The 12,201-nt window shown below is 40.7% G+C and overlaps 1 protein-coding gene across 2 annotated transcripts in view; it reads right to left on the minus strand.

The window, feature by feature from the left end:
• Nucleotides 1-443: 443 nt before the first annotated feature.
• Nucleotides 444-12,201, minus strand: part of DAB2 (DAB2, clathrin adaptor protein) — a 25,062-nt gene continuing 13,304 nt past the window's right edge. Inside the window, exons 2-14 of one of the 2 annotated variants that reach the window (XM_017730246.1) lie at nucleotides 11,657-11,796; nucleotides 10,920-11,018; nucleotides 10,488-10,619; nucleotides 8,431-8,514; nucleotides 8,169-8,192; nucleotides 7,848-7,895; nucleotides 7,608-7,670; nucleotides 6,170-6,799; nucleotides 5,200-5,353; nucleotides 4,093-4,620; nucleotides 3,543-3,634; nucleotides 2,596-2,659; nucleotides 444-1,865 (exon numbers count right to left, since the gene is read on the minus strand). In XM_017730246.1, the coding sequence (XP_017585735.1) occupies nucleotides 2,597-2,659; nucleotides 3,543-3,634; nucleotides 4,093-4,620; nucleotides 5,200-5,353; nucleotides 6,170-6,799; nucleotides 7,608-7,670; nucleotides 7,848-7,895; nucleotides 8,169-8,192; nucleotides 8,431-8,514; nucleotides 10,488-10,619; nucleotides 10,920-11,018; nucleotides 11,657-11,796 (2,057 nt within the window). In that variant the 3' untranslated portion in view covers nucleotides 444-1,865; nucleotide 2,596. The remainder of the gene's footprint in view (nucleotides 1,866-2,595; nucleotides 2,660-3,542; nucleotides 3,635-4,092; nucleotides 4,621-5,199; nucleotides 5,354-6,169; nucleotides 6,800-7,607; nucleotides 7,671-7,847; nucleotides 7,896-8,168; nucleotides 8,193-8,430; nucleotides 8,515-10,487; nucleotides 10,620-10,919; nucleotides 11,019-11,656; nucleotides 11,797-12,201) is intronic. The other variant, XM_008630616.2, reaches the window with a different exon arrangement.

Below are 12,201 nucleotides of genomic sequence, written 5' to 3' on the forward strand. Positions count from 1 at the left end.
TCTCTGTTAAAGGAGTTATGTAATTTCTTCCAAACATGAGAACATGTTCTAGTTGAGATTTCCCAGCATCTGTTTAGATCTCCTGCAAAACTGGAATACACAAGTTGAATTATTGAAACTTCTGAATGCAATGCAATTTAAGTACCCAGATCCCATGGTCCTGCAGAAAGAAGCAAGAAGGCATCTTTAGCAGCAACAAGCTCAGGCTGAGCAGTCTAAGGGACAAAGTTCTAGTGACAGTTTTTACTAAATCAGTTGGAGATTTTATTTTTTAATATGGCACAGCATTTTTCGAACAGGTCCAATGCAAGAATGACACTTTGCCATCAGACATCTACAGAACCTGTGAGGAATGATTCTTAGCATGCTTTGATTTGAACTCCTAATTTCAACTAGACCACAAGATTGAGTTACAGAGGACAGAATCAACAGCCACACTGATGTTCATTTGGTATGAAGAGTTGCTTCTTTTTAATGTCATTAAGTAACAGATACTACAGTTTTGTGTAACATCAATAAGTTTCTACATTTCCAGTTTGAGACAAATACTTAAATTTGTGATTTCATTTTTTAATTTTTTTTTTTGCATTACAGAAAGTGCAAGAAAAGTTTGTATACAAGACTAATTGCATGACTGGCTGAACTAGCTACTAAGGCTGTATTCAAGTTGACTTTCTTAGCTCTCCAGTTTAGCAACAGCTTAGGCATTTGATTTAACAATAACATTTCAAGTTTATACTTAGCATTAACAGAAAAACTTCTGACACATCAGTCATCACCACTGGCCAAGAATGCTGTTACAGGCAGTTCTAACTGGTTCAAAAATCTGTTAGTAAAGAGGCTCTTGAGAAAAGGCATGCTTTTCAAGAGATAGAGTACTACCTCAAATAAATGGCACAGAGGTGGTGCAGCTGTTCACAAGGAGCCTAGGCATGGAGTGAAGCCATTATGGTGTTTTTGTTTTCTAACATGCTGGAAACATACCCCACCACACCATGTGACAACTCAAACTGAGCACATCAGGGATTCACTGAGATATAAGCAAGAACCTTACCTGCTTGTTCCACTTGTCTGCCAAGCCACCTTAATAAAAAAGTAATCCTAGTAGATTTCCCTCCCTGAAAAATGCCATATTAGCACCAAGACAACAGTTAGTGTCCACAACTACCTAAATGTTCTGCAAGAAGTTTTTCAGCTTACAGTGTAGGCCTCTAGTACTCAGGGCGTCAGCAGTGCTGTTACAGACCCCGCAGTCCCTTAATGACACATTTATGGCAGAATGATACTTTTACTTTTAGTTAAATAGACTAGTATTAGATTCTTTTCCTCTACACAGTTATATTTTTGTGGCTTAGAGACCAAGTCATCTGTCCAGTCACCAATTAGAACTGAGTAGCATCCACTTAACTTTACAACTGGCTGCTGCTGTCATAACGGGCAACTGACCTAGTTGTTTAAGGTATGGAGTTTTAGCTACTAATTCAATCCCCTTGTGCAAAGGCAACACTTCTTCCCTAGGTACATTAAGTTCCTCTATTTTGGGACAGTAAGTGCTGTGTAAAGGGAAATAGTACAAGACACATTACTCAGTGCTGCCAGAGGAGTGCAAAGAACTAAAGTAAAGGTAACATCCACCAATTTGAATTTGGGTTTTCAGCGTGAGTCAATATCCCCATTTGCTTTGCCCTGAATTATCATCTTCACAGCATGTTCTTTGAGGGTCCATGCTTCAATCCACCTGGATATGTTTTAGATTGCAGACATCATGAAACAACAGCAAGAATAGCAGACAGCAAAGTGAAACACGTAGAAAAATCACGTTGAGAAGAGGTCCAGTTATTCCGTTTGTCCTTTTCTGATTATGCCTAGTATGATGGAAAGGAATTAGTGTTAGGATGGTTCTAAGTTATGGCTTTATTGCTTAAACAGAGCCACTGAGAACAAAACTACAGCCATAAATACCAACACTTGTCTTCTGTCAGAAGCTAGACAGTATTTCAGTGGAAGACTTAATGGTATTACAGAAGAAGATTTTATGGATCAACAGATCCTGCTCTCCAGTCAATGGTAGGAAATTTTTAATTACATTAGTTTTTAGCAATAAAAGCTCTTATAACAGCTTTTGATTAAAAATCAGAGTAAGACCGTTACTCTAGTTTTGCTCCAATTTTCCCAGAGTCCGTAATTGCAACTGTTGAGGTGATTAGACTTCAGAAAGCTGTATGCTGTAGATAGGGCGCTCTATGCTAACAGTCTCCCACAGATATCTGAAGGTATTGAAGTCAGCTCCTCTGTGTTCTGCAGCACATTAGTTTTCCTCAAGGAAAGGAAATCTAGATCCTATTGTGGGCTTGAGATTTAAGTCTGGGGAAGAATAAAGGCTCTAAGTAAGTGAAGCTGGCTAGGCTTAGACAGAATGCAGCTATGTACAAGTCTGATACAAGTACTATAGCAGAAGTTCTTTCAAGCACTGTTTGCCATACTTTAGAGAGCATTAGGGTTAAGCTACTGCAGTTTTTAGCTATCTCTTTACCAAATATTTCCTCAATAAATTTCAGAGGATAAAGTCGGTTGGTTTATTAGTGGAAGACTTACCTTATGCAAACGGATTGCCAAAATTATCACCAAAAGGACCAGAAGGTGATTTCTGGGATTCTTTCTAAGGAAAGAGAGATATGCTGTTAGTGGATTTCCAGTTTTCACCAGATTTGCTCTGCATGGCTCTATGAGAGTAGCTCTATGAGCTAGTCCCCTGTTCCAAAGAGCTGGAGAGAATACTTCAGAACTCCTGCTAAATATGCATTTACTGTACTGCTTCAACAAAAGAAGGGGACTCTAAGCTGTGCTAGCAGTTATGCTAGTCCAAGGAAAGGTATTTTTCAGAAAACCATGTTTGCTGCTGAACACTCATTTGGAGCCAGTGGAGTCATGATGAGATATCTTTAAGTCAAATGCTAGAAGTCTTAAGTCAGCAGTCTGGAACTGGTCCAGAATTTCCACTGAGGGCTTCAAATGCTGTCTCCCACATGCAGTGATCTGGTGAAGCCACTTTTTCCCCCCCCAGAGTCCTTGAACATGGAACCTCCCATTTGTTCAGCTAGAGAGCTTCACGATCCACAATGCTCAGTCTGCTCTAAAGAGGGTTATGTATAACCAAAGTGGAATATTTCTGCAGCTACATTATTTGATACTCTTTTGTAGACGGTCCCAGTACTTAAGAACTTCCTGCTAGTCTTTGCAGCTTGGGAAACTGGTTGTGAAGCCAAGCCAAATAATAATGCTTTGTTAGCCTTCTTGCAACAAATACCCTCTGCTATATTACATATTAGCCTCAAAGAGGCAAAAGGTTTTTGTTGTATGGCCTCTAAAGCCAGGACTAAGCTACTACTCAAACATAGGCACCACAGTTATTAAGGAGAAAGAAAGATTTTTGATGGATTTTTTGTGATGGTGATGTCATTTGGGTGGGGTTTGATGGATTCTTCTTTTTTTGTTTGTGTTTCAGTTTTTTTGTTTGTTCGGGTTTTTTTTTTACTACTTACAGATGAAGGATTGAAAGGGTCTGTTTTATCTTGACTTTCAAACAGGCCATCAGCTGGCAGTGCACTTAGTCGAGGAACAGGCTTTGGTGGTTCTAAAAAAGAGACATACTGCTGTATCACTTAACAGCTTTAACAAGAACTCAGGTCTGCCTATATAGCAACACCACAGCTCATCTAATTAGAAACACAAAAATCTTACATGGAAGTTGCTTGGAGTGACTTTGAGCCACAATTTTAACTCTTGCTTTTCCCTCACTAACCTTAAGCTGGATGGAAATTCTAACGTTGTACAGACTTAAGTTTGCCCCATTCTAATCAAGTCATTTAGGCACTAGGTGTCAGTGTTTAGCCACTGACTGATCAAGAAGGCTGATCAAGGTTTCAATTTATTACTTGAGATAGCCCTTCAACCCCCTACTTCACTAGCCGTCAAAAATGTTACCAGTCATTTTGGCAGACAGCTTGCTACCTTCCATTTCATCATGATCTGTACTATCTTTGGAAATGCCTACTTTACTACTAAAGCAAAGACTGAAAACTCCAGAAGCACCTGAAAGGTTTTGCTGTTCTCCTCTTCTCGCTGGGACTGCAGGTGGCTTTGTCAGCTGGAAGTCTTTGAACATTTCCTTGACATCCTTCATTTCTTTATCCCCAAGTGGATCCAGAGCAATGAATGCATCACTTTCTTTCTTGGACAGCTCCTTCTGCGGTGTAGTTCTGGGTGGTGGCTGAGGTGGGCTGGCTGTTGTTGACACAGAGGGCAGCGCAGAGGCTGTATGAGCTGCTAGTGTTGGAGATGTGAACACATTGCTCTGGAAGGGATTTACAGCACTGGTTGGCTGTGCCCAAGAACTAGGTGGAACTTGTGCTGGCTGTGACCAGAGACCAGAAGATTGAGTGGGTGTGGCACCAAAAGATGCAGATTGGTTCCAGCCTGACACTGCTTGAGTACCAAAGGCAAGTGGTTGAGTAAATCCTGGAGACTGAGCAGGCATCATAGACCCATGAAAGACGGATGTAGCCTGAGTGAAGGAAACTGTCTGTGGGGTCCATGGTGATGAAGTTACTGGCAAGCCACCTGTGGGGAGATTGTTGTTACACAGACTTCAGTCATCTGAAGACCACAAAAAGGAGTGTATCAATTCCACAAAGGGTACCAGCAAAAGATATTCATGTACTGTTTGCAAAAATGTCTTGGTTTGCACTTACAAATCAAAACATTTGGGGGTGGGAGAAAGGGTTTAATTTTTTACTTTCCTGCATTTCAGTGCTGCAAGGACAAAATTGAGGTTGTTGTAAGGGAAGGAGGAACATACTCAGCTCTAGCACAGAAGTGACAGGTGGATTTGCCATATAGTTACTTCTGTTTAAATGATTGTTAAGAAACTGTTACTCTGACCTCACAAGTTGTGCTTGGCTCACTTGAGCCTTGTGTACCTGAAGCAGCAATCTGCTGCAGAGTTAAAGCAAAAAAGCCCTGATCCAGTTAAGTGTACAGAGTTTAGCCCTCTATTCACAGGACTTAATAGTTTAGGGCAAACAGCACATGGATTAAAGGGTATAGCACTACACAGGAAGTACAGGAAAACTAGGATCTGCGTTTTGGTGTTAGCAGGTATCTTGGAGTGGAACAAGACCTTGACTTTTGTAAACTAACCTAGACCAGCCAATGGAGATGCTGTGGTAGAACTTGTTTTGAAGAGGTTCAGTGGACTAGTTGGTAGAGCTCCTGCTTGTGCCCCTGAGCTCAAGCTAAGGCTCTCCGTAGATGGCACAAAGAAATCTGAGCTGAATAAGTCATTCGATGCAGTCTAGAAAGAAAAAGAAATTTATGAGATGCCATGGCAGAACAAATGCTAGCATGATCAGGGCTCCCTGGTCCAGAGCTAGAAGATTTTTTCATCTAAAGAGGAGGAGAGTTTTGATGTATCATTTAGAGTATAAGAGCTTCAAACATCATCCTTTTTTTCATGCCTATGGAGATACATGGCATTAAATAGGTAAAATATGTAGCAGTCACAAGTCAACAGCAGAAGAGCAGGACTTAAAATGAGTGAATTACTTGCTATCACAGTGAGCTTCCCTCTGCATCCCACCCGTTTAGACACTACTGCTTAGTCTGCAGTAATGCCCATGGTTGTGGCAAGGCCAGCAGAGTTTTGCATAATTTGCGTACAAGACAAATCTGATCGAGAGCCACCCTGTGCCTAATCAGGCAAGTCATTGGAATTGCCTTCAGTAGGCAAATACTGAGAAACCACATGGGTTTCTGTAAGCTAGTACTAGTATCTTATTGGTATGAAACCACAGATTGATGGGCACACTGCTATCTGGCATTATATCAAGTGTTAATATGCATAGCGGCATACTTACCAGACCTTTACAGGAGTATGGCAGCATTAAAGAAGAGAGTACAGAATTTAGTGACCATAACTACTATGAAGCATTCACAGATATTAGAAGGTACCATAGCTGCAGAAAGGTTAGAGTAAGCAGGGCAGGCAGAAGTAGATGTGTTGTGAATCTAGGTAGCCAGTTATACAGTAATAAGAAGGAAAAGCTTCCTTCACCCAGCTTCTCCAAGTAAAATCATGAGTATCACCATAAATTACTTGAACACTGTTCACCTTGACAGATCTCCTTCCTCTTCCTGGCTTGGTATTCTGTGGTGGTGGGCTAATTGTTATAGACTCATGTGGCATGAATTGGATATTGTTTTCAGATTCCAGCTTTACTCCATTCTGCAGAGATAATCCTTTGGAAGCACCTTCCACAAACAGGTTTGCTGGGACTTCAAGAAAACCATTCCGTTCTCTTTCTGGTATCACATTGGAAATTCTTGCTGCAGGTGACTTACTCTCAAGTGGCCACTGGCATGTTAGTGCTTCTTGTTTGCCAGTTCTGTTAGAAATCTGGTCAAACTGTTTATCAAAGTAGTCAATCTCACCATTTAATGCACCATTACCCACTGGTGTCAAGGTACTCAGACTTTTCTTCTGATCAGATATTAGAGAATCAAATGAAGATGGTGCAGATTGGGCTGGCTGTGTGAAAGGATCATCACTGAAAGGATCTGGATTAGGTGTGGGAAAGAAGCTGAGACTGGTAGAGAAAGAACTCTCAGGCAAGAAGGGTGTCTGTGCCTTTGGTTGTGGAAGAGAGGCTGTGATGCCATTCAAGAAGAGATCCTCTTTTGGAAAGGTTTGTTTGGTCTCAATTTCAGAATTAAAATCCACTAACAGAATCTCTTTAGCTTCCTATTTTTTCAGAGAGAAAAATTAAGTTAGTTATTTGTAGATTTTGGTGCACAGTGAAAAAGCTCAAGGAAAATAGCTGCAAGAGATCCTAGTATCCAATACATTATACCAGTAAATATTCAAAATCACACAGGCAAGTACTGCTGTCTATAGTCAAATTACAGTTACTTGGTTTCTGAAACTCAATTATAAAACATCTGTTTCCAGATCCCATAGTTAAATATCAGATCCTAGTTCTTCTATCTAGTGGCTGTAGAGTCAGTAAGAACTAAATACACCTAGGCTTTCACTTGAGTCAAGCCCCTGTTTGAGTTCTAGTCCTTAGTTTTGTCAAGTTGTGAAATCACACTGCCTTAGTATGACTTCAAGTTGCAGTCTCAGCTTCAGAGTAACACTGGAGAACTACTTTCCAGTGGAAGATAACACGTTAATTCTCCACCAAGCATGCAGGAGAAGGGTAAGACTTGGTCACTGTCTGGGTTGACAGCATCAATTGCATCATGGCTGATGGTGGCTTATAGTGCCAGATTTAAAATGACAGGATTTTTGGGATCATACTGAACTATGACAAGGTTTATGCACACTTTTGTGCAATTAGGCCAAATTTTGAGCTAGAGCTACTAGAATGACATTAGTAGAATTAAGTACTAGAATGATGTCTAGTGATTAAGTGGGTACTTCTACAGCCCTACCCCACTAGTACACTGATGACTGCTAGACAGATGTCTCAGTAAAAAATGTATTTATTACTAGGACTAAATTTGCTTTCAAAGAAAAAGCCAAGGCAGCTAAGGTAGACTCTACTTACTGTGGGACTGCTCATATCAGGAGGTGTTGACATATCCCCAAACAAGTCCATCTGGTCAACTCCCTTGAAGCCAGAAATATTGAAAGAATTGATATCTGTTAGAGCCCTCACAAGAAAAAGAATCAATCATTATGCAGATTTACTGTAAAAAGTCTATAAACAGTGCATTTCCTATACAAATGGAAACAATCAGTTATGAACTCCGTAATGGCATCAACAAAGTTTTAAAATTTAACCTACCAGTTTCATTTTGTCAGCTTGATCAGCAGGCGGTGCTTCACCACCATTCTGTAATAGATGGATAACAGTTTCAGAAATAATTGGAATTTAAAAATTTGCCTTAAGCAAGGGACTTGCAGGCTTTAAAAAACAAGTGATGGAAAAGGGAAGCATGAGAGAGATCACTACTCAGTATTAATTCCATAGACCCCTTTTATTTCCATTTCAATGTAATTGGGCATCTGACATTGCCTTCATAAAGCTGGCAGCATAAAGAAAGTCAAAGTCAGGTGTGGTGCAGCAGCATGCCTAATCAAGAGAGGCTGAGTGGGAGTAACCTACCTCAGTCTTACTTGCTTCTTCACTCTAAAGAAAAAAGAAGACTTTTAATATCTAAACATCACGTAGAATGTCAAAAGCCTCTCACTTGGGAGGAGCTTACTAGACCTAGGCAATCAGACAGCTGGCACAACTGCCAACCAATAGCTTCCAGTGTTCCTGGATTTAGGCAGAGCTCAGTGTCAAGTCTTACAAGAGCCCAAAACTCAGCCAAAGTTGAAATAAGCTTTATGCAAAGTCATGCAGTTTCTGTATTTTTACTCACCTTTTTCTTTTCTTCTTCTTCCTTCTTCTTCATATTATATATTAGTTGGAAGAGGTCCTTAAGATCAGAAACCAGAGGCTCAGCCTGGAAAAGAATGTAGTTTTTAGGCCGTGTACTACTTTTACTTGGACTTCTACTGCTGCTATCTGTGCAACAAGCCAAATATTCATAAATGGTGCAAGTCTTAGGTTGAGATAACAGGAAAAGCAAGAGTATAAAGACCTGTTTAGTCTTCATACAAGATTCTGCTTATGCAGGATCCAAGGAGAACGGAACACAACCAGTGTAAAACTGTTAACTTTACAGGAAAAATGGCTGTACGCAAATTTGTGCTAACCTGTTCTGTTTTTGCTAAAAAAACTAGTAGCAATACTACTTAAGTGCATGGCAAGTCCTAGAAGTGCAAAATTTATCCAAGCCTTCTGGTAGTCTCCTGAGAAGAAAAGCATTTTGCATTTGTCTATTTTCTACCAACTCCAGCGCTGGAGAAAGCTTCTATAAATAATACTACTTTTATTTTAAGCAGTATACAAATAGCAAATGAGCAAGGCACCTCAAATGTGTAAAGCAGAGACCAGCTTTAAATGGGATGACAGTTTAATGTGAATTAGAAAGGCATGGCATGCCCTGCACATACATTAACAAGAATCTTTTTGCTGAGATGGTGGCAAGTTCAGCTACACTGCTTTGGAACACTTGTGTTGGGCATACAGCAGCTGTGTCAACATCTAAAGTAGAACAAGTCCCCTTCTTCAGCCACTACCTTTGGCTCAAGCAGAGAATCCTTTGAATAGATCTCACTGTTTGTACCTGATAACTATCCTTTCCTAATCACAGGGTTTAGAAATGCAGCTGCAGAAAGAGCCATTTCAAGAACTACTGACTTTAGCTAGGAGTACAGCTGCAGCAGACTAGAGCTGCAAAAGGCCTTACTTCTAAGCTAGGTAAGTTTATGTCAAAAATAATCAGCAGCAAGTCAAGAGCTGTCTAAAGCCCGGCTGAGCTTAGAAGCTGGCAAGCAGCACCCCATGGTGAACTGAGGGAATAGACTCCAGGGTACATACAAAAGGCTTTTGTGCTTAATCTGCAATTCCACTGAAACCAAAACAATTATTGATCAGAATGCTGACAAACTGATTAAACAAACTTAGAAGGGAGTCTTATAGCTGTTACTGAAGTAGTAACATGCTCCAACAAGGAGTCCCACTCAGTCCCACCTGTAGTGGGTCCAAAGCTGCCAACAGGTTCTCTGGGAGGGCAGGCAGGAATGGGTAAAAGAAATTTCTAGCTTTGAAGTCTGGGCTTATCAAGTCATTATAGCGGCTATTATAAAATCATTATAAAGATGAGTTGATAAACAATAAATACCTAACTTCAGGTTGTTTGTGAAGCTCCATAATTCTCAGCAGTATTTTTAAGTAGCTTGTTTCCAGTTTTGCTGACATACAAATTCCCCTCAGAGAGGCTAACCTTGCACACAGGATTTCTGCATGGGAGGAACCTATCAAGGAAGGATCAGAATCCCTCCCACAAGTTAAGGTTAGGAGGTCCTAGGAGGACTAGACCTGTCATTTACAAGCCCCAGAATCATCAGAATCATCATTGCAATTAAATAAGTGATTTCCCTGCTGCACAAAGCAAAGCATCACATGAACTAGACAAATGTAGTTCTAGATTCCTGTTAATTTTGAGTGACTCTCTGGCTACGTAAGAAATTGTACTCTCGCAGTGGGAAACCTGTGATAATGGCTCTGTTCATCTCACTAATGACTTTCATGGTATATAGACAAGTTAAGCATTGTTAATCATAGTAACCAAGACAATACTTGAGTGCTTTTATTCTGGACTACAAAGAAACTGTACAAGTGAGAAGCCAGTGTTTGTTTACACAGTAAATTCCTACTGTCCTTCTTTCAATAAAGTCTGTCCATGCATGCTGGTATTCCCCATAAGAATTTTGTAGGATTACCAGCAAAACACTACACCTTTATCACATGTTATATGTTTATACAACAGCCTTATCCACAGCACATAAAAAAAAAGTATCTGATCCATACCTGTTGGGCTGTTTTTATGGCAAAAAATTGGTGCTGGCCTTCTCCTCCACATATATAGCCAAAGGCACGATTGTCTGTTACATCCCGAGCAATAAAGGAGATTTTGTTTACTGGATGCTCATGCTCTATGACCTGGAATTGGGAAAAAAAAACTATTGGTTTAAATTGCTGGAAACATAATAGCTGCCATTCTCTGTAGTTAGAATGATTGAGACTGTTAAAAAGCTTCAGTCAAAACCTCAGATTTATCAGCCTTTGACTAAGCACAATAGGACATAGCTGTCTTTTTGCCAGGAGTCTTCAACATTGCAAACATTTCACAAGCCAATTTATTTATGTGGAAGTGGGGTATGGTGCCATGAAGGAATCTAGTTCAGATTGGTCTAACTTCTAGGTGCCTCGCTAGCTTTAAGAAAATACGTTATATCTTACCCCAGTTTTCTCGTCTATTATCTTGATACCAGAGAGGGAAATGTTTACCCAGATCTTCTGTTTGTGTTGACCCTGGGAGCGGGCTGCTGCTGCCATTCCCTAAAGAGAATGAATGTCAAAGTATTGATAAGACTTCTGTTGGATTGAGCTTTAATTTTTCTTTGCAATATATGACTGCTTAGGTGTAAAGTGATACCACAGAACTAGACTGTTTGCTCTGTAAATGTTTTAGAGCTTTAAAACTGATTTTAGTTCACAAAACTGCTGCAGTAGCAGTATCCTTACCTGCTTTTTCAGCCTGATTGAAGGTATGTGAGTGTTCTGTACTACAGAAGTAGTAGTCTTTGTTGCTGCAGGGATTAATTTATTTTTTGGTTTATCTGTATCACTTGGTGTCACCATTGACACAGGATGCCAACTTGTGCTTTTAGGTCAGTGTTAAATTGCACAGCAATCCCCCCTTCCCTTCCAAACCCCAAGCTCATAATTTATGACGAAATTCATATTGCTGGCATTCATACTGGATGCCTACAGACCCAAAGGAATGTTCCCAAACTTTTTGAGAAATGTCCTTTGAGCCAGAGATTACATCTTAGGAAGTAATATCCATCTAGACAGTGCTGTTAGCATCTATATTACCATTAAGCTGTATTTGAAGTTTTGCCAAAGTGACTATTTGATTTGCTTTTTGAGGGCTAACCAGAGATTGTTCCTTACATGACAGCTCAAGCCCTTACCTTCAGCTTCATCATTGAATCCTGACTCATTTTGTCTCCTCTTGCCTCGGGAACATCATCTATGCCAATCAGTTTAGCCTTGTATTTTACACCGTCACCTTTGAATCTAGCCAAGAGGGATTCATCTGTCTTTTCTGGCCCTGGAGACAGAGAAGAGGTTTCGTGGGTGTTGGGGTTTTAGTTTAGTCTTAGTTTTTTTTCCTGTTAAAGGAATTTTCTCCCATATGCATGTTGCTAGGGGACAAATAGCTGTACTTAAGAAAGACAAAAAGGGGAGTGGGGCGGGCCTGGCTACTCCTTTTGTCTACACCTGGGTGTGGGGTCAGTTCGCTCTGAGCGTCCGGAGAGAGAAGCTGCAGAGAAAGGAGCTGCTGCTTTCTTTCTTTTTGGCCGTTCTTTCTTCCTGCTGGAAACAACGCCGGGACCCCAAAAGCCGCTTTCCCTGCCCTGCTGGAGACCGGGCTGTGGCTGCCCTGCCCCGCTGCTGCTTCGAGCTTTCGCTACGCTGTAGCCCTGCTCGCCCTGCCTGCCTGGGCCTCCGTCGG

Source organism: Corvus brachyrhynchos, unplaced genomic scaffold (genome assembly GCF_000691975.1).
Source record: "Corvus brachyrhynchos isolate BGI_N302 unplaced genomic scaffold, ASM69197v1 scaffold42, whole genome shotgun sequence".
Classification (NCBI taxonomy): domain Eukaryota; kingdom Metazoa; phylum Chordata; class Aves; order Passeriformes; family Corvidae; genus Corvus; species Corvus brachyrhynchos.